A 26,554-nucleotide genomic window follows, 5' to 3' on the forward strand; every position below is an offset into this window, starting at 1 on the left:
TTGTACCGTTTCATGTGTGACTTATTGTGTGAATAAAGGAGGGATGCCAACCTGCGAGAGGAGGCGAAGGAAAAGTGGGCAGGTCCGCTTGGTGAGAAGTTGCGCGGGCTGTCCAACGGACTGCTTCCTGTTGAAATACATATGGACAGAGCAGAGCAGAAAACATACACAGTGGGTTATCGGGCAGGAATTTAAGGGTGGCTTTGTACACTGAGTCTCTACCAGAGACTCTGACAACTAGTACAGTAATGGTGTATTTGTCCTACACAATTAAATTACTCTATTGATAACTTACACGTTAAGCTAAATTGACAGTTCACCCCAAAATCAAAAATTCATATTTATCCTCTTACCTGTAGTGCTATTTATCAATCTAGATTGTTTTGGTGTGAGTTGCCTAGTTTTGGAGATATCAGCCGTAGAGATGTCTGCCGCCTCTCCAGCATAATGGGACTATATGGTATCTGGCAAACGCCAAAGAAATAAATAATAAAAAACTCTACAGCAATGTCTCTTTCCAGAAATCATGACCCGGTTACTTAAGATAATACACATTGTTGTGAGCAGCAAAGAAATGTAGTTTTGATTTTGGGGTGAACTGTCCCTTTAAAGAGCAACTTAACTGCAGCTGAACATCTTTCAGCTTCTTGCTGACCTCTCCTGCAGTGGTGCCAAAACATTTTTAAAAAACACGGCACCTCTCCGTGGTGATTTTTTTGTCTCAGACTGCATTTGTCAGAGCTCTGTTTACAACGAGAGACCTGTCCATTGCTTGCTGCGAGTGTCTGTACTTGTCATTGCTGTGCACCTTGAACACTCACATGCCACAAAGCGTACTGCGTTACTATGACAACTGGCAACTGTGAGCTGAGACTCCGCCGTTTGCTGCTTGTTTTTTTTCTTTCAGTTTGCAGCAAACATCTATTTGCTATGTAAAGACGTAGTGGAGTAATGTCTACCTGAGCAGAGAATGAAGTCACTCTTCCTCGCAGTGTGTTGTAACTTCAGTTTCTCTGCGCATTGTTTACATGCGCAGTGAAAGCTAGTTGCAAGCTGGTCGTGCGCTTGCATATTAGTGCATGTGAGTCTCTCTATAGTGCACCCTGGTTAGCTCATAGCCGCCGCTCTGCACTGTGCACTTGCGTGTCATGGCACCCACTGTGAGAAGAACTGCGGTTTAGTAGCTTAAATTCTCACCTTGTTGCAGTGATGTCACAACCTGGGGTACACTTCTACATCACTGCAGCAAAGTTAGAATTTAAATAATTGGAGGAGATTTCAAGTTGACCTTATAATCGTTTTCTTTACTTTTTTTTCTTCTTTTTTTTAAAGATACAGATTCAACCAAGAATATCAAGATTTTACGTAAAGAAGAGTTGTTTAAACCTACACTGACAACTGCAATCCTTAGTTAATTATGTACTCTTTAGACAAGTACAATTCTGAAAGTCAAAAATCCTCCAATAGAAAGTGAAGAAAACATGTATTACAGCATGCCGCACAGGGTTAGGGTTAAACTGCTTTCTATGTAACCTTTATGCATTTTTTTTAATGAATTTAATATCAATTCCTTTTTTAACCTAAGTCAATAAATATCTCGTTAAAAAAACCCAGAATATAATGGGCCTAATATACTGTTTAATCCTACAGTGTATCATGTCTATAACCTTTACACACTGACCTATGTGTCCAGGCAGTGGAGAGTGCGGCCGTGGCAGGGTGGGTGATGTGCTGGTCAGGATGAGGCTTTTCCTGTTACTGGTTCTGCAACTTGAACATAAACAAGAACAAAGAGCACGTCAATACTTGTCTTCATTAAATTCTCCTGTCAGATGATAGCTGACACACACACACACACACACACCACTGAGTGACCCCCAGGTTAATAAAGACACTGAGGCTGTTTGGCTTTGAGGCTGTGTGCTTACTTGTCACCTTGTGTAAATGTATAGCTACAGTAAAGTATGTGTGTATGCTTTTATATCTCGAGTACAGTATGTCTCCTGTGTGTGTGTGTGTGTGTGTGTGTGTGTGTGTGTGTGTGTGTGTGTGTACGTGGCAGGCCATAATACAGGACTTTATTGATGTCCGCCCACCCGCAGGGGAGAGCAACAAAGCAACAAGCATTTTTCTTTTATTTCCTCTCGGTCCAGCCGGAATGACGGCATCTGCCATGAAATGTAATAGTAGTAGTGATGAAGCGACGGAGGGATGGAGAGACAGACGGAGAGGAAGAAAAGGACCAGGGAGGGCAGGTACGGACCATAATGGAGGCCTGAAATCATTGAACCATAAAGGCTTCAACCACCACTCCTGCTCCTGCTGCCACCGCTGGATGTGTCGTGGAGCGATTTCACAGAGGCGAGATGCACGCGGTTTAATGTCTCACACAACAGCTCGTAAAGCGGGATGTTTCAGGTGCTGCTTTTTTCGTGTGCGGATTGGTGTTCTTTGCTCACAGGCCTTTTCGTGCTCGTCTGTGTGATTCACCGGAGTGCCTGTCAGAGCAGATTTCGCAGAGCAGGACCACAACTGACGACGAGCAACACCAACTTGCTCCGCGTTGCATCAGCCAGCACGCTGCTCTACCTCTGTGCAGGAAGTGCTGTAGACCACAGACGCACAAAAGCACGTTGGTTATTTGATGTATCGTCCCTCGATCAATAATCTATATCCTCCCACACCCTCCCCTCGCCTCTCCTTCTTTTTGATCCAGCAGTCGTTTCTACATCAAAACCCCATGGCAGGATTTTATCGGTGGCAGCGCGTCTCTGCGGGCGCCAGCTGAGGGAGTGCTTGTGTTCTACCTCGCAGAACAGAGGAGGAGCATATTGAAATATTTAAGGGAAATGCATTAGCTTTTGGATGGAGGGCTGGAAGTGGCTGAACACCATCCTCCACTACAGCTCTCGGGGAGAGGAGAAGGGGGGAAGGGTGTGGGAGGAACTAAAGGTCGAGACAAAAAAAAGTAAAGAGACAGTGTATCCCTCTGATTTTCTTCCTGTGTCATACTTTTTATTTGCTTCGTTTCCGCAATTACCCCTCGTTTCGCTCGCTCCTTAACCTGCAGCCACATTTTCATCGCTGCGCGTCCTCAATCAAAAGCTGAATCACTTGAGCATACGCTAGTCGAGCTTCACTCCAGCACATATTCTTAGCTTTTGATTCATGATTCATCACCTCTACAGCAGCTCGACTCCACCGGTGATTCGCTTTTAGGTCGAGTGTCTATAATGTTTCAAAGCGCACATTACAGCAAAAGGGATTTAATCCTACCTGCCTAGTTTCTGTGGCTTTTTCCTGCTCTCAACTCCTCACTCATCCATTTCTCCTTCATGTCTTTTAATTTTCCCCGCTTTGTTCTCTTTCTGCTTTTATCCTTCCTGGAAATTAACTCTCCGAATAATGAATAATTGAAACTCGTTATTCCGCTCTAACTCCCCTTTTTAGGGTAATAGAGTCGACTAAACTATTAAAAGACAATAACAGAATGAAAACCCACTCGGGCAAAGCAATCTAATCTTCCCACAAAGCCAGAAGTCTCTTGCAGCGACTGTGTTTTATAACACTGTTATCTTAAATGAATGCTGTAAAAGGGCATCTTGCCCAAAGCATTTTGTACTGTAAAAAAGAAAAAGGTTAAATAAGAGTGCTGCTCTTTACTCTATACTCCAGTAGCCAGCCACATATTCATCACCAGCAAAGGTCACGTTAGAGTTCTGCTACTTGTATTCCTGCGACAGAGAGGAGAACATACGACAGAAGCAGCAGGTAGGCGGGGTCGTAGAAACCAAAGCCAACTGTTACATGTTGTATTCAAGTTTATATTCTTATAACCTGCTTTTTATGTTGGTCATTTACAAAAGTTAAAAGAGCGACTTTGGGCACTTTTACCAGACAAATTATTTAAATATTTACATATATATGTATATGTACATACATATATATGTACATACATATATATGTACATACATGTATATGTACATACATGTATATACATATATGCGTTCATACATTTACGTATACATGTACATATATATACATATATATGTACATATATGTATATACACATACATGTACATACAAGTATGTATATGTACACACATATACAGTATATACACATATATATATACACATATATATACAAATATATACATACATATATAGATATATACACACATATTCATACATATATACATACATACATACATACAAACATACATATATGTATATATGCATACAAACATAAATATACATACATACATATGCAGCTATGTCACAATATAACAACATAATACATGTAAAGAACTAGTATCTTAGTAACTGGCAATACTTTGTCCGCATAACTCTTAGAATAAAAAGTGAAATCATCAGAAAGGCAGAGCAACATTTTAAAGAGAAGTTCCCATTAATCCTTGCCCTGAAATCCCGGCCACATAATTAGCCATCACAGCGCTGGCAGTGACTGAAGGTTACAGGACGGGAGCTATAGGTGGCTGGAAGGAATTATGACTAACATGCTGCAGATTCACTGGACTGGAGAAGCAAAGAAGATAAGAGTTGGGAATGTGTGTGTGTGTAGGTGTGTGTGTGTGTGTGTGTAAATGGGACTTTAAATCGCTCTGTCACGGTAATAGTCATGCAGCCTGGGCTCATCCTGCCTCAATCTGGTTAAGAAAGTGTGTGTGTGTGTGTGTGTGTGTGTGTGTGTGTGTGTGTGTGTGTGTGTGTGTGTGTGTGTGTGTGTGTGGAAGAGAAAGATAGAGACAGTTAGTATGCTGCACATTGCTGTCTTTGAATCATAAATCTGAAGCTGTCTCTAGTTTTCGCGGTCAAACACAAACACCTTGTCGGTTTACAGCCAAACAAGCCTGCACTACATCATCCACCGCCCTCCTCTGCTGTCAGCCAGCTGGTGATGTTTGGATTCATTCAGTCACCCACTTGTGCATAAATGAATGTTGAACAGAAAGCCGAAGCTTTGCTGAAAACAAGCAATTCCTTTCAAATATTCAAACCCATTCAGATCCAATTAGGTTAATCAAGATCAAATTATTGCCCATCCATAATGAATTGACCCGAGAAGAAGGAGAAGGAAGATGAAGAGGGACGAGGATGTGAGGGGGAATGTGAGTTACCGTGGCAACCCATTCAGAGTCACACTCAGAAGAAGCAAACAGTGACATCTCCGACGGTTTCCCTTTTTTTTTTTTTTTAACAAATGACGTGATGAAGCTGAGCATCGGACTGAATCAGCTCTGATCTGAGGCCAGTGATTCCACGAAACATGATCTCACCCTGCAGTCAACCACAACGCCGTGAGTCAGTGTCTGTTGATGCGGCCGAGCCAACGACTGTTTGTGTGTCTGAACGTGAATGCCAGTTTTATAATCCATCATAATCCATTGTGTAATCCATCATGCAGGCTCAATCTGTGAGTGTGACACAGGAGCAGTGGCGAGGCGTGTGGTGCTGTCAGTCAGAGAGAGTATGATTCATTGGGGTCAATGGTGCATGCTGCTATTGTGTGGGCCTCTGTTGACGGACACCAGAGCTGATGATAAAGTGAAACAACTTTTTTAATATGTGAGAGAAACGAAGTGCGATAGTGTCAGCCGTGTGTTGGAGTCTGTCAACAGGTGCAAATGAAATCTTTTTTTGTTATTTTTTCCTTTTTTGTTTGTTTTTGCATTTAGCTGGTCTCAAGAAACACCTCCATGACAAACAGCGAGAAGAGAGAGGACAAGAGGAACGAGGACGGTGAGAAACAAACAAGCAAACCGTTCTGGCTAGATTCTAGTTTGTTCATCAACATAATGAGAAACGTTAATGTTACATCCACTAACTGTTCACTGCCAACACAGTTGGCAAATGTACCCTAATCAATGTGTGTCCAAAATGTTCAGTGTCAACGTCTTTCATCCAACAAAATCTGCTCCTGGCAACCACAGCATTATTCTGTTTATGGTTATGTTTTGGCAAATCAAAGGAAAGCTTGTGAACATAAACATTCAACAAGTCTTTGCTGACTTGAAGCACAAGCTGAGAGGCTGTGATTGTTTAAAAATCACAATCTTTCCTCACAGCTGTGTACGTATACCGTAACGCTTTAGGCAGAGATTTAGATTCTTCCAGTTGATTTTTCGTTTTTTTTTACTCAAAACCTCATCAACTCAGATAAACCCACCGTACACTACCAGCACTAACAGCAGACGGACACAGCTAGAGACGAGCTGGTGAAGATAGAAGAGCATTTAGCAGCTTTAGCAGCTAGGGAGCCTAATATTTCCCTCAGGAGTTGGTGGAGACCAAAAACAGAGCAAACAGAGAATATTGGACTTTATCAGGTGACTGGAAACAGGACTCTAAATGAATGCGAAAGATGCGATAAATCTGATGGATGTGTAAATAAGCAAATGTTTATTGATGCATAAGCAATGACAACTGAACAAAAAATAATAAAACCATGTTATATAATATGTCAATGTCTAGTTTACAGTTTGTTCTGCTAGCCAAAAAAAAAAATCTATTCATACTGCTTTAACCGCATGTTGTAGTAGCTTAAACGTAACAACACATGAGAAGAAGGACGGGAACCCAAGTCTCTTCTCTATGATCCAGGCAGTAGATCGTACATGAAAAGTATTTTGTAGCAGACAGGGTTGCATGGTCACACACCGGTGTTTAGAGGATAACATAAAAAGACAATGTCAAAGGAAAACAACAGAGAAACCACAAACACACAGATGTGACAGCCAACAACCCCAGTGTGTGTCTCCCACCTCCCAGTAATGAAACCCAAGCTGTCATTGGCTGCAACGCCCCGGTCACCCTGCTGTGGGGGGGGGGTCAACGGTTAAATCTGTGGTAATGACTCGTGCAGAAGCTTTGACGAGCAATTATTGGCCTGCAGGCCGTCGGCTGGCACCAGGCCATTAGTCTCTCACACACGCGCACACACACAAAACGCACATTGTTGGTCCTCAAACACCCCAAAACTGCCCCCGACTGTCGACACTCATTACAGCAATAAAAGTAATGCAAACCATAAGACTTGGATACAGGTCATTAAAGCTACACATTCCACGCTTGCCTGGCACTGATGCACACTCAGTTTCTAAGTAATGAGTTAGGATGGAACAAGTGCCTGTAATCAGTAATACAAAGTAGGCCGGTTAATCACAATAAAGGTCTTTTGTTACAACAGCATTGTCCTCGCCGAGGTAATTGCTGTTTACTGAACACAACAACAAAGCTACAATAAAGATGGAGCGAGAAACACGAGCGCTAGGACGAACTGAAAAGTTGTAAACATGCCGACAGTTTGGCAAGATTATCTAAACCAGAGGTGAAACAGAAAGGAGCACATCTGTAATGTTGGTAGTAAAATGTTATGTGCTCTCAACTCAAGGTTTGTAAACTGTGATGGAAGCACTGTTAGACATCTTTGAAGCAAAGTCACCGTGCATGCAGATCTCTGCAGTAAACTTGATAACTGTAATGGACAACAATGCTGGTTGAAAACTACAAAAATAAGACCCATGTTGTGATAAAGAAAGAAAGAAAGAAACTATTTCTTTCTGGCTAAAAACAACGAGATTGTAATGCAAACAATACCCTAATATTACAACGCTAAATCATAAAAGAACAAATCATCTCATTTCAACCAGGAAACACCAAGTAAAAGCAAAATGCATCACAAGACACCATGTCAGCAGCTCTGTGAGGCTGCACTGTAGACTGTATCAGTGACATCGCTCGCAGGTTTCTGAAGAGCGGTTGTGTAGAAATTGGCAAAAAATTGGCAAAAAAATTGGTAAAAAGGTAGATGGTCGGTGGAGCTGAGGCGGGCAGGCGTGATGCAGCAGAGCAGACAGCTAGCGACCTGAGACGGCACCCACCTGTCACTCAAAGCGGCCACGCCCTTACTCGTGCCAACTTTATGCCTTAATATAATTTAAAGGGAGCTTAAAAGAAAAGAGTCACAGTGGGGATTTAGCTGATTGGTGTTTATACGATGCCTTGCTTACTCATGATCGTGTTTTGATTGAAAACCTCGATCACAAACACTCAATCTTCCATTATCTGTGTTCTCATTTATGAGCAGCAGTATCTAATTTTCTTATGCTTCTTTGGCTCTTTGGTAATTACTTCCTAAATGGCTTCTCTATGTCCTCTCTGCTCCTCTCCTCCTGTGAAGCTCTGTCCACAAACAAAAAGGCCCCTGACGGGTTCATATTAAATCTTAGCACATTCATTGTAGCGGACGGCCACCGATAACAACACGGCAGCCATTCAAACAGAACGGCTCCACGTTCATGCAAAATCAATGAAAAGGAATGAGACGATTGAGAATGAAGCACATCATTAGAGGACGTTTAACTGTCTGCTGTGGGATGTTATGGACGCAGTGTGTCTACTGTACGTTGTGTGTGTCGGACCACAAGTGTTTACCCATTTGCCTGCACATGTGAGTCGGTGACAGGTGTGAGTGAGCGCTCGTGCATGCTTAATATGTTTTACCAGCAGATTATTAACTCTGTGTGTTGTTTTCTGTCTGTCAGTAAAGTAGTGTCATCTTCTGCTCGATAAGTGCTGACTCACAGGGCACAGAGGACACCAGACGCTCCTGATGGTTACAGCATCGATCTATCCAGGCTCACTTCCTGTCAGGTGACAGCCCTCCCTCCCTCCCTCCCTCCCTCCCTCCCTCAAGACTTAAAGGTGAGTGCATGTTTACAACTGTGGGAAATGGGATGGAAATGGACGGGATGAAACGCTATGCATCTTTTTTTTTAAAAGCTTTCTAGACAGGCTGTTTCCATGTTAGTGCCTCCTATTACGCAACATCCAATGTTCTTACTGCCAGAGTTTGAAATCCAACAGGATCTAGCGGGCTCCCAAACTAAGGATGGTGGCCAAATCAAGATACATGGGCAGATTGATCAAACACGAGGCATTCAGATAGATGATTGAGTGACATGTGATGTGAAAAAAAGAAGAAAAGAGGTCGGGAGAGCAGATAAAGGACGAGGAGAACATGCAACGGGACCGTCTTGGTGTTTGGGGTTGCTGCGGGGTTAGTCGCATGGCTCTCTTGTTGCTACGCAATGTAGCACAAAGAGACATAAATAGAGGCTTTTTGCTGTCATCCCCCATGAAAGAGAGGCTAAGCTGAGTAAAGACAACAACCATGGCCTCACAGTTGTGCAAGACAGAAACAAAATGTAGCAAAAGAATGAAGTGGAAAAGAGAAAGAGAGAGAATGGAGGTGACAGGAGAAAAAGCATTCACTGAGTCACCCGGTCATTTCAGCATGTTAGAGAAATAACGGCGATTTTGACAAACCATGCAGTGAATAAGGTGCAATTCTCAGTTTGCAATAGGATAAATAAATAAAGGCAGTGTGTTTTGTTGTGACTGATTATGTAATGAGCGGATAAGTGAGCTTGTTGTGTGACTGCATAAAATGTTGGCTGGCAGACTAAGTAGCTGACTGCCTAAATTACCGACCAATTGGGTGGATAATAAATATTGGCCGACCTTCAGTGAGTGGCTGACTGATAAATAACAAAGTTGTCACTGAAGTCTGTCGTGTTTCCAAACTGCTTTTTGATGAAATCGCGACACACTTCAAAAAACCTGACGCAGGGTCAACTTCTCTGTGATTGGCTGTTACTCGCTGCCTTGACGCTTCCTTTTGATTGGATGCTATATGGAACTATGAGCTTTCCTACGCTGTGACAATAGTGAGTGGATGAAGCATTAAGTTGTTCAATTGGATTTATTTAGCGGCTGGCTAGGTAGCTATAGCTATCCTGCTAATTCCACCATGATTTCATGCTACGCTGGTTACAGAAAATGAGCTAAACAGCGGGCTGGTGGGAACGGTCCCCTCGCCGGACTCCCTGCTGCCAGGGAGACTAGAGGCCACCGCCAGTCTGTTGTGACCCCCGGCGCTGTAGTTTATGTTGATACAGCTGCTAACTGAAGGTCCGGCTCATCTGTGATATGTTTTTGCTATGAACAGAAGTTGGTTCTTGCCCGTTCTTGTGAGGAAAAATGTATCTTAAATCAAGATCCAATTATTACATTTCTCTGAGCTTCTCACTATCAACAGACTTCATCAGTTAGTGGCGCTGCCTCGGGTGTCATCACAGCGTAAAGGTCATGTTTAAAACGAGACAGCAGTGTCAGGGTACTGACCCTTTACACATGATGATGATTCCACTTACCGAAGAAGACCATGACATGAAGTTGAAAGCGGACAAGTGGACATTGATTTGAGATTAATTTGTCAATTGTATTTTTCACTTATCTGTGAGAATACAGTCTGGGACGTATTTTAGTTTCATCATCTGCTTTTGGTCTTGGTTTTGGTCTGATATGATGATGACGATATAGAATGTGTCTGAATGACATTCCTCCCACAAACGTTAAGCTTAAAACAAGTTACATTGCAACAAATTGAATTGCAACAACATGGTATCCAGAGATGCACTGGTCTGAAACACCAGCACTTAAATAGTAGACAACAGGACACATCCAGACATCACATCACTCCTCTGCACTCGGAGGCGTTGTCAGATGTCCTCTAAAGGTGTGAAAGTGCATCCTCAGGCAGAGTGACGCGTCAGGAACGTTGTGGCAGCACAAAGACCTATCCGGATCCTTCTGCATGTGTCGCCATCAGTTCCCCTGTTTTGCGTTTCCTGTTTGTCCGGATTAGTCTCTGCGCCACGGCTGTTGTAACTGAGACCTGAGAGCTGCTCTGAATCACCACGATCATGACATTTCACTTTGTTCCCGCCGTGACCTTTATACACAGCAAATGATCCGCAGCCATCACCTCGTACGGAAGGAAACACTTCCCTCGGTGAGCAGCACTCATTTGCATGAGTGGGGGAGTCTCGCAGCATGTCTAATAGACATTAAAAATGATTTAATCTGATAATGGATAATTAATATGGATTCACAACAAAGCAAGGCCGCCTTAGAGGGAAGTAAGGAAGGAGATGGCGGGAGGATGCTTAACTCAATATAACGTCTGGCGTAATACTACTAGAGTTTAAACTACGACACTAATGGTTTTAAACAAGGACAGCTAAATGCTTGACGTGTATATGGATGATTAGTTACCGTGTGGTTTGCATGTAGTAAACTTTGATTTAGAGCATTGTGATGACTTAACACGACAGTGACATCAGGGATAGAAAGTCAGAACTTGTGTTTCATAATGACAACAAGCGTGTTTTACCTGCAGAGTGGCAACGACGTTGTTTTCACCATTGTCGTTGTGATCCGTACTGATCCCCCCTCGATTAATTATTCAGTTTAATGTTAACCATCACAGTGTGAAATAAAGTTTTACTGACGATCGTTATCCGCCAATATTCAGTAAAATATGTGGTCAGTATATCGGCATTCATGCTGTTATACTCGCCAATCTCTGATAATGTTACATTGTAAACAAACAATCTGTGTTTAAATTGACGGAGGCAGCATCGCTAACGAACGAAGGTTCCGTTCAGTTACATTATGATGCATTCAGGCTCTGTTCAGTAAAACATTTCTATTGGGCGAAGGTAAATTATAACGTTATGATGTCTTCAAATGTGTAAAAATCCAGTTCTTTGAAGGATATGTTCATCACAACAACTTGAAGAGATATTAGAGATGACGTATGACCTGTGTACACTAGCTCTAAGGCGCTTATAATACATCATTAACGGGTTTTTTTCAATAAAAATACATATTTTTATTTCCTTATCATTTAAATTGTTTGTTTTATAAAGAAAAAAAACCTATAAATTACTATAACAAAGTAAAATGGTTTACACTGACTTCAGAGTGATTTTTGGGATGGTGGCAAAAAAAGCCTTGTAGACCAGCTGCTACAATCAAACAATAAAGGGATCCGTATCTGCCAATATGGATCATCAATCATTCACGTCAAAAAAAACGTGATCAGGGATCTCTAAAAGTCATATTTGTTCCCCTTTTTCTTTTGAGCTGATCCGATCTGAACCGTGAGTTTTATGATCCGTTGCACCACTAAGTGTTTAGTGTATAACATTTCTGAAATATTTGCATCACATCAACTTATTCAAATGGCTCGTTTTGTCCGACCAATAGTCCAAAGACATTCAGTCTATCATCACAGAAGTCTAAGAAAACTAGCGACACATCATCCGGTTGTCTAATACAAATGGTAAATGGTACTTTTAGCGCCTTTCTAGTCTTCTGACCACTCAGAGTGCTTTAACACTAATAGCAGGGGCTACCATGCAAGGTCCTTACTCATTCATACCCCTCACATACACTAAAGGCATACTATTTGAGGTTAAGTGTCTTGCCCAAGGACACATCGACATGGACTGGAGCAGCCGGGGATCGAACAGCCGATCTTCTGATAAGGATTAAAAGATCGATTTTAATCCTAGAAGATCGATTTTAATCCTAGAAGATCGCTTTAATCCTAATTAAACACAAATGACGCGAGCAGATTTGTGCCACATAGAAAATAACGACTTTTAGCTTCAAAACCCACTCCACCTCTGAGCACAGCCGCCCTAATACAACACTGGTAACATTTTTAAACAATTTTCTTCTTAAATAGAAGATTTAAAATAGAAGTCATAATGTCCTTTTCAATAATTCTGCATGTTAGGAATAAATATTCAAAGACATTCTTTCCGCTCACATTAGCAATATAGGACGACACTGTGTGGCATCATTCCATCAGATGAATAGTTAAACCGGTCCTGGGTAACACTTTATGATAGGGGTCCATGAATTATCATGAACTCATTCATGCAGCACTTCAATATTTATCAGTAATGTACACAAATTAACATTATCTCATACATGACTTAATGCAAGAACAATAGAGTGCTGCAGTGACGACGTATTTCTGTAGGCCAACCCCGGAGGTCTGCATCGCACTGGCTCCCTTCATAAAAAAGCCAATGGGATTTAAAATAATGGCAGAAGTTCATTTCTGTGGTAAACACAAGTTTATGATAATTACGCGTTTTGTTCAGCAAGATAATCTTCTGAACCCTGAACGCAATTGCCAGAAGTAATAATCTCTCTAAGTAATTAGTCTCATTTAACAACTTTTAAGCCTTTCTATGACACATAAAAGCTTCAGAATTCACTATTTACTGACATATTTTATACTTTAGAATAAAACTTGAAAGCATCTTGAGCTTGTGTTAACCACTGATCTTATTTCAGGCATCTAACCAAAAACCCATTAAAAAAAAACATTTACTTTGATTCAAAGGAACTGGAAGTGCAAAATGCTCACTAATTTACAGGTTAATTTCCTCAGAACTCTATACATTAATTAATGTCACAATTAAGGTATGTCCATCATCATCTCTGAGTTATCAGTTTATTTGTTCTTCATAAATAAGTTTTGAGTTAAAGATGCAGCCCAGAAACAGTCACAGCAGTGCACAAGTCTCCAAAATGATGATCTTATTTGCATTCTTTTCTCAATACATGATGTCTAAATAGACAGAAGGGCTGACTTTAATTGAGGGGTCACAAAGAAGATTGAGGCATTAGCAACAAAGGGTAAAACATGTCACAATTATGCGCCGAATAATAATAATATGATATTTATCACTGTTAAAGACGAACCAAGTCACCAATTTATTTGACAGGCCAGAAACCTTAAATTTGATTACAACAAACACCAGCATGCAGGTGCACTGCTGTGACTGTTTGTTTAGCCTTCCCTTTAACTCCAGACTTACCTATGAAGAAGACACACACATGTTTATTGTTGCCTTATTTAATCTAGTCATGCATGAGATAGTTAATGAAGTATTACATGAATGAATTCATGTTTTTCTTTCAGTCATGATAATCCTACCCTCACCATAAAGTGTTATCAATAAGGACATACACCTGAATGCACAGCTTAAATATTACCTCGAAGCAGATTTCCATTTAACTGGAATACGACCAGTTTATTTCTTATGCCTTTCATGTAGCCAAGCTGTGTTCCAACTCATGCCTGAATATGAGATGCTGTGTTATCATGTCAGCGCAACCTCCAAGATAAAGCACAAACAGTCTGTGTGTTTTGGTTCAGGCCAGCCTGAACACCAGCCAGTAACAGATGGCGCTGTCATGGAACCAACAACAGGACGAGAGCACGGAAAGGAGTTTTTTCCTTTTCTACGCCGCCTTTCGCTGTGCAGCACCAAGCCAGGCTCCTTCGTTAAAAAAAAAAGAACTAGACAGGCAATGCAACGGTCTGTCATTGAACCTCCATCCGTTGTGCATCTGGTGCTGCAAGGATGCAGGTAAGCATGTTCCTGTTTTAACCTCAAGGGGGAACAATATGCAGAGAGAGCTCCTTCATTTAGTAACCTCTAAAAGCCATAACAACACTGAGTGTGTGCTTCATTGTAACAGTGGTTGATTGGTTGATGCCACAGTAGATAATTGTGGTACCTAGCTGTACTTATGAGCTGTTAGGTCCATCATCGTAGTCTATGCTGAAGTAGTCAAGCTTAGAATAGCCTCCATTACCTGCCACAAAGATGGCAGATGTGTGCAGAAATGAAACCGCTGTAGCGAGGTGAGGGTTGTTTTTGTGCTACTGAAATATATTCACCGTAGTGTAATTATAATCATCAATAAAGTCCGGGAGAGAGTGCACATGTCCCGTGTTGTTGTTCACGAGTGGGATCATTTGCACTGTGCATCATGTACACACGCGTGTGAGCGGGATAATACTGTAGCATATACACCGTGTGTGAGTGAGATAAACATTAAGACCTTCCTTCACATGTTTGTCATCCAGCCTCCAGTCTCCCCGTCACGAGCTCAAAAGCCGAAAAACAACAAAACCAAAAGGAGTTCACCTTCAAGTGAGATGGGAAGGAAGTAGACGGGGAGAGCTTATCGTCATGGGCTCAGTTAACCCCGCTGGGCTGCTCCTAAATGTAGGCTAGGCCTCTACCTGACGCTCTGCCTTTCATCCCACCCCGCTCTGGTCTTCCTGCAGCTCTGTCTCCGTGTTCTCTCACTCACTCATTTTGACTGTCCTCCTTTCGCTCAATCTGTTTGGGAGTGGGCACAAAGCAGTAGCCCTCTTAATTGCTACAGCCAGCCAAGAAAACACACATGCAACGATATAATGCAAACACACACACACTCAATACAGAGTGAGACAGAAAGAAACAATAAGTAGAATGACAGAAATATGCAGGAGAAATTATATTTAAAACTCATAATTAGAGCTGGGTATTGTTGGAAAATGTTTCCACACTAGAGTTTTAGTACCTACATGTACAAATAATACTTTCTTTAATACCTTGGATTCCTTTTTATTCTATTGAAGAAATATGAGTATGATACTATGCTGATACGTACTCATAAACAGGTAAATTCACTTACATGAAACAATTTTGTGGCACATACAAACATACAGACTGTCAAAATGCTCAGCTCTTACAAGGCGACGGCAAACACACCCCTTAAATACACATGTTCTCTCTCGTAAACACATTCGCTCTGCATGGTGGCCAACAGTCAGAGAGAGGGAGGCTTTATTCTTGTTCATATACAGAATATCCTGCTGTTCATTCCCCGCACAGTCGGAGCAACGGGGACGACTCAGACTAATCCCCTCGTGATCAGATGAGATGAAGACAGCTAAAATGAAGCACCGCGGGAGGGACTAAAGGGTCTGTACAGCTTGTACATCAGGGAGAGGAGAGGACTAGAGAGAGGAGAGGAGAGAGAGAAGAGAAGATAGGATGATTAAGAAGATGAGATGAAAGGAGAGGAAAGGACGAGAAAGGAGAGGAGAGGAAAGAAGGTGATAGGATTAAAGGAGAGGAGAGGAGAGAGGTGAATGAGATTAAGAGCAAGAAACGACAGGAGTCACAGGGAAGAGCTCAGAGAGGCCAAGATGGACAGATAGGTGACGTTAGGGGCAGAAAATGAAGGAAAGAGAGAAGGTAGATGAGAGAGAAGGAGGTGAAGAGGAAGGGAGAAGAAGAGCGAGGACTTGTGCCAAGCAGACAGCAATCCAGCACTGCCCACTGTTGGCTCTTCGCTACACAAGCACTCCCTGGACACTGACAATAATACCTTCACTTCATAATGCTATCTCTGGCACACAGGCTGCGTGTGTGTGTGTGTGTGTGTGCGTGTGTGTGTGTGAAAGAGAGAGCCATAATCTAAAGCAGACTAAATCCTTGTGCACATGTGGATATAAATAAATACACACACACACACACACACACACACACACATATGCAAACATATTATCAAACCTCTATGTACTTCAGAAGCTCAGATGCAAACCGTAAAAGCGGACCATAGCTACAAAAAACAGAACTGCATTAACACTTGTGCATGTGAAGACATCAAACGCACACGCAAAAGCACACGCACCATATTGCTGGAGCTAAATGGAGACAGGGAGACAACTGTGAGACAGCACGAGAGCTGGCAGGGACAACGGAAACATCGCGAAAAAACACAGCAGCCTCCTCCAACTAAACCGACACACACCGACAGCGGGGCACCACACCGGTCACAAAGACTGCACGGAGACAGATGGTTGCCGTTTACCTTTTTGTGCGTCGAAACATGTTGCTAGCAGCAGAGGCTGTGTTGGCAGATGATCATGAGAGCAGAGCTGAGCCTCACACACGCACACACACACACACACACACACACACACACACACACAGAGGCAGTCAAGAGGCAGCGATTACGCTCCACGCCGGCATGTCAGCCTCCTCTGGCCAGTTGAACACACACACTCACCGCTGTCTCTGACGAGTTTGAGTGCAAGAGTGTATGAGAGAGAGAGAGAGAGAGAGAGGGGGGAGAGAAAATGATTAGAAAGATTTGGAAATGTCAGCCATGTCACAGACGGAGAAAACAAGAGGATTAAAGATGGAGAGAGAGAGAGAGAGAGGAGGGAAGAGGAAGAGGTGGAGAGAGGGGACCGGCTGGTGAGCATCCCTCTCAGACGGAGAGAGGATTGTGGGGCTGCTCTCAAGGGTATCGTGCCAAGTCAGGAAGTGTGGAGCGACAGAGCGAGGGGGGAGGGTGGCAGTGAGAGAGAGAGAGAGAGAGAGAGAGAGAGAGAGAGAGAGAGAGAGAGAGAGAGAGAGAGAGAGAGAGAGAGATGGAAAGGGGAGGGGGGTCAGTACAGGTATGCACAGTATGAATGAGAGAGAGAGACACAGTGAGAATGCAAGAACGAGCGAGTGAAAGCCAATCAGAGGTGGAGAGACGATCTGACGACTAATGTGAATGAGACATGAAGACGGGGGGGGGATGGTTTTCACATGTCAGTGTGTGTTTTTGTGTATGTTACCGCTGGCACTGACATCATAGAAAAAAAATATCATTACGGGGTAATGATGGTGTTATTCTATATTTATCTTATTATATAACAAATCCACTGAACAGACCAGAGCCAACAATGGATTCATCCAACTAACAAAGTCTGATAGATTGTATTCCTCTGTGCCCAAAAGCTATTAAAGGATAAAGCTGGCAAAAATCGATGTTTTTGTTATTGTCAATAAATCCTATGAAAAGACCAAAACCAACGATGCATTAGACCCTCATTGCTTTCTGACTTCCCCATGCTTTACACACAGGGGGTGGGTTTTTTGTGCAATTAATTCATACATCATTATTGTTTTTTTAACGATTGTGTTTGTCATGAATATGTAGAACGCGAATACTATGTGGTGAAAAATATTTTTCCGCATCGCAAGTAAAGCCATCAACCAATCACGTTGTGCGAAACTGACATAGTCAAAACGTACACTATAATGTACAACAACGGCCCCGTAGTCTGAACCAAGATGGCAAACTTTATTACTCTTTTCAACGCAGACCAGATGCGCTCCTTTCCATTCTCACCTTTCACAATAAAAGCCCAAAACATATACACTTATATAACTCAAATTCACTCAGAGCACTTCCTTAAAAGGACACTCAAACAAATAGCTTACAGTAGCTTAGGCTACACAACACTTTAGCTCAGACAGACGCTGCTCTGGGTCAATAGGATGCAGTAGTTTGTCCTCAGCTTGCATCCATCTATTTGAACCTTTTACTGAAAAAGTATCGACTCTGGTGCAAATTCCCATCAGGTATGAAAAGTTTTCATGCAAAGATTTTGCAGGCAAGTATTTCGCATTTTTGTGCCGTTTACCCGTGGCGCCCTCTGTGTTTAAAGGCCCTTGAACACTAGAACAGGACTTAATTTGAAGTCAATCCCACAAACCTTGCTGTAAATATTTACTAGAGGCGGAAATGTGTTTTAATCCGCAGCTGAAAATAGATCCCAAAGCATGCACTATTTACTCCTGTTGAAGTGATGTTTCCTGAAAGCTACAGTGCCCAGCTGCTTTAGGACATTTTTGAGACTTTTTAGGATTAAACTATATTTTTGCAATGCTCTTTTAAAGATTTACATCTTCAGTAGGAACGGATATAGAATGACGTCAGCATCCTTTTAAAATGCACTTAGAGACGCAGTTCTATTTTTTTCTTTGAAAAATGCCATATTGGATGAGCTCTGGCATCGTCTATTTGCCCTAGATATCACAGAAGCTGCTCTGCAATGCCCAGCCAAGAGAGATGTCATTTCTGTGTGTGTGTGTGTGTGTGTGTGTGTGTGTGTGTCCCTCCCTTTGAAACAAATCCACCAAATGTTAAAGCTGACGTGGGGTGACAGTTGCACAGTAGTGCTGAGGGGAGTAATTCAATAATGGATGCCGTCTCTAATGTGGGAGTCTGGCTGGATAAAATATACATGGGCAAGGAAAGACGGGGAAGGGGGGAGGAAGAGGGTGATGATATCACTGAAACACAGTGGGGGGTCACAGACAGGGATGGGCAGCATGATATCATATGGAAGACGTGGTGTGTTTGTTTTTTGAGTGTAATGTTGGAGTTGTTTTTTTTTCCTCCGTCTCTTCTGAAGCATATTTAACCTCTTCAGTATCTGGTAGCCTGTTTGTCCTTCAGTTCACTTTATTCTCACTCTGCAATAAACGCCCCATCACTACGCCCATAGTCTAATACTCCAGCTCCACCCACAGGAACATGTGTGGAGAAAAACCCATAGAGGGGGGGGGGGGGGGGGGGGGACTACTGAGAGAGCTGACCGTGAGCCTCAAGCTCCAGTGTCTCCTTCATGTCAAACCGTGACATCTGCCACACGGAGGTCAGAGGTCAGGGACAAAACACACCTCGTGGCAGCAGTCAGGGACACACATGCATGCTGCACACCAGATCACTGATACACGCACACACACACAAAAGCATGTGGCCGAACAGAGTGAGGCGGTAAATTGTAATTACACGTGGATGCAGAAAGACATTAAATACCCCAGGCCTGTATAAGCTAGCATCATCGGGCTACTGCTGCCAGACATTAACTATGCAGGGTAAAATGCATACAGAACTACACACACAGATAAAAAATGAAGTTCAATATTTAAAAAGTGCAGCTCAATACGGGGAATCAAATCCATGCTTCACATTTACAACTTCCTGCTCCCTCAGTGCAACAATAGCAGTTTACATGATAAACAGAATCACATTCGGCTCGCACAGAACAAGAGCGGCCAAGTCGAAAGTAAAAGAAAATAAGTATGGCTCTGGACTACAGCAATTTCAGAGAGATTTCAAGGATTTCAACACTCGAAATGATGATGGCAAAGTGTAAGCATTTTGTGGAGAATTGCCCCCCCCCCCCTCCCTCCATGTTCAAAGGCATTTCCAGACAGCCTTTAGAGATGACATATAAGACACTTTTCCAAATTCTGCCTGATTTGTGAAGTGCTTTTAGCTGCATCCAGCTACAGCTTTTCGAATCCAACTTTAAGAGTAGATGAGAAACGTCACCTCTATCTCGGCAGAAGAGAGGATTTTATCAAGACGTGAACATTAATTAATATGAAACAAACAAAACGCTGCCAGAAAAAAAACGCTCAGAAAACAAATGTCCCTTCAGCCTCTGTGTGAAAAAGATCAGTCCGTATGTCATATTTTTGAGTAAAACACGGTGTGCCGGTGAAAGAAAGAGTGGTGAGTTTCATTTCAGCACCATGGACAGAGTTTTTTCAATTTTTTGTCCAACTCAGACTGTTGACGCTTCAAATCAGCTTCAGCTAAACTCCAGAAGTCATTTTTCTCACAGCACGAGAACTGGGAATTTAGTCCCACGTCGCCGACATCGAAATCACTCAAAGAAGAAATCTCTTTGACACCTGTTTCGATGTACGTACAGGGCATATGATTGTTGCATTGCGATACCTTCGATAAATCATAAAAATGTAATAAAACAACAAATAAAATGTCCGTCATTCACTATATGCACTCGACATCATGTACTGCTCCATTCTCCCTTCCCAACCTCTCCCCCACCATGCAGGGCGCTGAGGTCACAGCGCCGCTCTCCTGCTGCTGAACTTTCATCCATCACAGCTCGCTGGTGCAACAGATTGGGCCGACGGAGGCGCTCAGAGAGCAGAAAGGGCTCACGCTGAGCTGGAACACGCTGCCGTCTGAAGGCAAAATACCACCATGTCCCCGCGACTTCCTTTAACAAAGCGGCAAGGATTCCGAGCACCGAAAGAAGGCATTCCTTCTTGGTTTGTGTTTTGTCAGAATACAATGTGGGCCATACAATGTAGAACAGCAGTAAAACAATGCAAAATGACTTCAAGAGTACCTCATTAAATCCCTTTATGTTGATTTTATCTCAGTTTTCCAGAGAATTACTCCCATTCTCACACTTGGAAAACAACTCTATAAAGTTCCCCAAATGTCTCAACAACATGTAAATCTATCCAGAGACACACACAGAGGAAGGAACATGCGTGAATGTTAACTTACCTGCTACTTTTGCGCGGCAGAGGTAAATCCTTCTGGTGAGAAAGAGAAAGAGAGAAGAAGAGAAGAGGGGGAGAAGATGAATCAGCCTGATGAGTTTCACACATCATGTGGCGAGGAAATATGATATAGCATAATAATAAAAAATCTAATTACACAAATTATAATGATACGTTACTTAATGAAAAAAACGTTATGATGACTCAAGTTTATGTCTCATCTGTTTCATTTTAAATGTGTTTCCTTTTTTTTTATCTCCTCGTATATTTCACCGTGGTTGTTTTAATTACCCATAAAGCACTCTGTTGCTTTTTAGCATATAGACAGGGGGCTGTGTAGGAATCAGATTCATTCACGGTCAAACCTTGGACTGATACACGTCAGCTTGTACTCAGCATCAAAGGATTTGTAAAGCTATTACAGAAAAAATGAACTTAAGAAGTCACACATCATTTTTCATATTTTTCCAAATATCCAGTTGGATATTTGAGAAGTTTATTTTTTCAACAAAGTTGTTTTAACCCAATGGTCTTTTTTTTCTTCGCTTATATGAACCCTTAAAATGTAGCAATTTGTACTTCTGCCGCCTCGTCACAGATTATTAAAGAAGTGAAAGTATTCAGAGTGTCACACACATTACAGGACAGTCAGAAAACGTTAACACAGTAGTCTTGTGATCCCTCTGCTTTAACTTCTCCCAAACATACGTTCATACCGACCATTTGCAATGTCTGATATTACAACATTTTGACATTTGCTTCCTAAATAATTGGTGCTAGGCCATCAAACCTTGACAGATTTGTTTCCAAAAGAACATTTATGTTGAATTGTAAAACAATCGAGACACCAGTCCTTTTCAAGTGTTATGCTGGTTCACCTCCACATCATCAGTATGAAACCTTTTCGCTGTGAAATCAGTCACCACTTTGCTTGGAGACAACTAAAAATCATGCATCTTTAAGTTAGACCTCAGCATAACAATTGGCATATAATGCTGGCGTCCCACGCAGAAAAGAGAGCTGTGCAAAAGCCTGAGAGGAGGTACAACTGGTAAATCACAATAAAATACTGGTGTGCTGGGATTCGTCCACAGCCGGTATTGTGATTTCTCTGATAATGTCTGGTGCGAGTGGAGCGCAGTTTGAAAGCCGATCCCTCCTAAGTGCTCAGAGACTTCAGGAACCACCAGGTTGAGTGGAGCCGAAGTCGATTTAAAACATGTTGCTGCTATATTTACGACGTTGGGACACAACAGCAAGGACTCTGACGTGATTAGGATCTACTGGGAGGAATCTGTGTGGCGCTTGTTGCCCATCTATTCCCAATTTGATTCCGTTCAACACTCGGATGAGAAAAGATCAGGTTACCGTCAAGTTCTATTGTCAGCCCGTGCCGCGCTGCTTATCAAGCTATTTTCTACAGCCCAGTGGCTCCATTCAAAAGATATTATCATCTGTGTCTTTTCACTCGGGGAAGGCTTAATGACACAAAGCCATGTCGCTGAAATGAAAGGAACAAACCACACTGGGGTCAAACGGAAAAAAATAAACACAAACGTGAGAGGAAAAATAAGAGGCTGTAATTGGTTTTCCAGAGAGGAAATTCATCCTGTTAAATTTCTCTCTGTCTCCTTCTCTCTCTCTCTCCGTCTGTCTCTTTGTGTTTGTACAAGTACACAAGCATTACGAAACCCAAACAAAGCAGAGCTGATGAAACATGACTTGACAGCTGGAGCTCTCGTCTCCAAACAATCTCCAAACAAGCTTACCACCCATTTACTTTCCAGCACTGTGAGGCACCGATATACGGCAGTATATACGACTACGAGGAGCCAGCGAGCAGAAGAAAAGCCGCAAATACACATTGTAATGAGTCGGAACCAGTTTTCCAAAGGTAAGTTGAAGAAATCATGATCATAATTATCCCTACTGGGGATTGAACAAGTGCAGTGTACAGTGAGAGCAGCAGTAGTGCAGTAATCACATGAATAAATAAAAAGAACTCTGCACACATTAAAGGAACAGTTCTACATTATTGGAAATATACTTATCTGCTTTATTTCCGTGAGTTAAATGAGAAGATTGATACCACTTATGTCTGTGTGTTAAGTATGGAGCTAAATCCAGGCGCCGATTAGCTTAGCTTAGCATAAAGACAGCTAGGCTGGCTCCAAATGTTCAAAAATGATGCTATTCTATACGTTGTATCTTGTTTGTTTGATATGTGCTGTTTACGATTTCTTAATACATTTCTTAATTACGTTTTTCTGCTCGCCCAGCACCTCCGTGCAGCTTCTCCGCTTAGTTGCCTGGAGATCTTGCCGGTGTTAGCTAAGAAATAGTTAGGACTACTTAAGTCCCCTAAAGCTACAAACTGCTGTTTTTACATTTCTGTTTGTTGACCGATTAAACCCACAAGATATGACGTGTTAATTAGTGAGCTTTAGGGACATATTCTTGAATCTTTAGGCGGGGAAAGACTAGCTGCTTCCCCCTGCCTTCAGTCTTTGTGCTAAGCTAAGCTAACCGGCTTCTGTCAGTAGCTTCATATTTAATGTGAGTGGGATCGATCTTCTCAGTTCAGAGGAGACTAATCCCTTTTTTTCAATGGGAGTGACATCACCCATCATAGTGAGCTCTTTCTGGGACAACTAATGAATTACATCATCAACAGGAAGTGAGCTCGGCCAGGGTTACTCAGAGAGAGAGCCCCGCAGGAGTCTTATATGTGTGTGTGTGTGTGTGTGTGTGTGTGTGTGTGTGTGTGTGTGTGTGTGTGTGTGTGTGTGTGTGTGTGTGTGAGCGATGATAGGGCTGGCCAATGGATAAAACCCCAACACCTGCTCCCTCTCATGTCTCTGTCCAACAGATGGCTGCGTGTTGTTGCCATGTTACTGGTTATTCCAGCATTTCTTTGAACAATATGCTCAATTCCGAGTGACCATGACAACCTCAGAAAGTTTTCACACTTTGCTTCAGGTGAATCTGAAGAAATGAACCCGGCGATGCTTGTTACAACAGTAAGGACGTTTTCAGACAGTATTAAGCAACTTAGTAGATCAGAGATCAGAATGCAACAAGAGTGCAGCTCAAAGATTACAGATTTACGCAGGCAACTCTTCCATATAAAAAGGTATTCAATTATTTTATAAGACTGATTGTTAGGTGACAGAGCTGCTCATTTCTAATGAAAAGAGAGATTTGGGTCCTGTTCTTTTTTGACAGTGTGTTATCAATATCATGCCAGACAATCATAGATGTTAAAGCCAGTTTTTAGACTTCTGTTAATCAATAAAGAGCAACATTTTTGCAATAAACCTGTGAGCACATGAAGCAAACTGATGTTTTATTCATAAATCATTAGTGCTGAGTGTCTGTAAATTACAACGTTTTAAATGTGGGTGACTTTTATTTAGTGCAGCTACAATCCAAAACAAACCGCGTGATCAACATTTCTATTTCATCTGAATCCCGTTTGCATTTACGTTTCATCGAGCCATTAATATTCATACATTTTATGTGAAGAAGAGATTTCCCTTGTTGGACATTTCAGAAAATCCTCATGACATGCAGAAGAGAGATAAGTAAAGCTGGCAGTGTACGCTGTATTATAAAGTGTGAGAAAAGCACATGGTAGATATATATTAGTGGTCACAGGCCTGGATGATCATCATACGTGATTGTTTACCATTAGAAAAACATCTCCTATTTTTATTTTTATTCTATGTTTTTGTTTTTTCTTTCTGCATGTACGTGTTCTGTCTATGATGAAAAGACAAAAATAAAGTGTGAAAAACACACAAATGTCACGACGCGTCCTATTGTGTCCTCCTCACACACACACACACACACATAAAAGCCCACGGCCCTGACTACACACTGTATCAATATCCGCCTGTGGGAAAATAGGTGGAAACAGTAGAAGGGTGTGATTACGCCCCAACCAGCTACGCGCGCACACACACACACACACACACACACACACACACACACACACACACACACACACACACAAAAGGTCACTTATACTGTAATGGAAGTTTTGAATTTCTGCTGTTTTACTGAAGAATCAATCGGTGAAAACAAATCTAAAGTAGGAAACTGTTGTGATCTGATAAAGTTGCAATATGTGGGTGCAAGAAGAGAGATTAATTAAGTGTTTTTGGTGCTTCTTAGCAGATCTAATCAATTCTATACAACCTCCATGCTTCAAGTGACTGCAAATTATTAAAATTCTCATTTGGCCACTGCATTTTATTTTGAAAGGGACGTTCAAAAGAGAAGAGAGGGTGTCACACAGGGTTTTTTTCTTCATGTTTTTTTAAGGGGTTGGGGGAGATATTCACCCAAAGAGAAACCGAAGGCCAACTGGAAAGCAAAGAAAAGAAAATGTTAATATGCTGCTGCTGCTCCGGGCAGAGTCACAAGGCTTCTGTTCTGTTTCTGCTGCCAAGACTGACAGCAGATTGCGAGGCAAATGTCACACTGTGTATTATTCCCTTTAATAGTTTTACTGAAAAGCTTTGAGATGGCTGGTCAATACACTAAGGTCTAAAATAACATCTCATTGAACATCTCTTAACCTATTTTACTTTCTTGATACGCAGGATCTAGTTTCAAACTTTTCCCCCCCTTACTTTCATTCATTTCTGTCTGTTTGGTGGACTAAGTTGGGCTCAAGCTTTTGTGCTTTATAGGCGTCTGGCATGATAATTCAAGCCCAGTTATGAAGTAGCTCAGATATTTGAAGTCGTTCCCAAATCTATTCTGGCCCAGATCTGCTGCTTTGATGTACACTTTGCTCTCTCGCTACAAAACCTAGCCTTCCTGAATAATTCTGACATCAGAAGGACGTGGCGAGGCGGAACAAAGCGGTGGGCACGGCGGCGACTGACAGGACTTGGCACAGGAGAGCTGGATCTTCTGTAGTGATCACACTCTTATCCCTTGTGCTTAGCATATTGGAAACGGGCACACTGCCCAGAACAAAATATTGGACAAATTATGCTAGTGTGTGTGTATGTGTGTGTGTGTGTGTGGTGCACTCCGTACTCCTACAACTGAGAGGGGTGAGACATGTCGTATGACTCGTGTTGGTTTGCGGGTGTGTTTGTGAGCATATGGGTTAAGTGTAAGTACGCTCCACACACACCTACGACCGCTCGGGACGTCAGGATCGTCTTCACTCGAGATGAAGGTGACTCATGACACGCGCGCTCCCACAGTCACAGCCAAATACAATGTGCTGGCTGCTGCCACAGATCGTAACCATCATCAAACAAATTGGGGACCTGTGGCAGCAAAGTTCATTATTCTGCGATGATTGAAATGTTTAGGATGTGTAACAATCGACATTTAATGCTTGACTTCTTCATTAAGATAAAATATGACAGAACTTTATTAATCCCGAAGGGAATTCTTGTGCTAGAGATTAATCAAAGATTACAACTAAAATTGAGGAAAAAGCAAGAGAGTATAAAATAGACATATATGAACAATAGAGTAATTACTTAGTATTTAGTTAATAAGTATAATTGACACCAGTGTAAAATAGGATAGCAATAGGAATAAGATAAATATAGCAACAAAAACAACACACACACACACGCAAAAGAAAAAGAAAATGACTGTCAAATAAATATAATCTTAAA

At 42.0% G+C, this 26,554-nt stretch overlaps 1 protein-coding gene across 1 annotated transcript in view; it reads right to left on the reverse strand.

Moving 5' to 3' along the window:
• The window catches only part of mast1a (microtubule associated serine/threonine kinase 1a), a gene marked incomplete at both ends in the record, with an annotated part of 60,605 nt that overhangs the window by 30,592 nt on the left and 3,459 nt on the right, over positions 1–26,554 (reverse strand). Inside the window, 3 exons of the mRNA XM_079159450.1 lie at positions 52–123; positions 1,678–1,770; positions 20,908–20,939. Of these exons, the coding sequence (XP_079015576.1) occupies positions 52–123; positions 1,678–1,770; positions 20,908–20,939 (197 nt within the window). The remainder of the gene's footprint in view (positions 1–51; positions 124–1,677; positions 1,771–20,907; positions 20,940–26,554) is intronic.

This window comes from Pholis gunnellus (genome assembly GCF_910591455.1).
Source record: "Pholis gunnellus genome assembly, chromosome: 5".
NCBI classification, from domain to species: domain Eukaryota; kingdom Metazoa; phylum Chordata; class Actinopteri; order Perciformes; family Pholidae; genus Pholis; species Pholis gunnellus.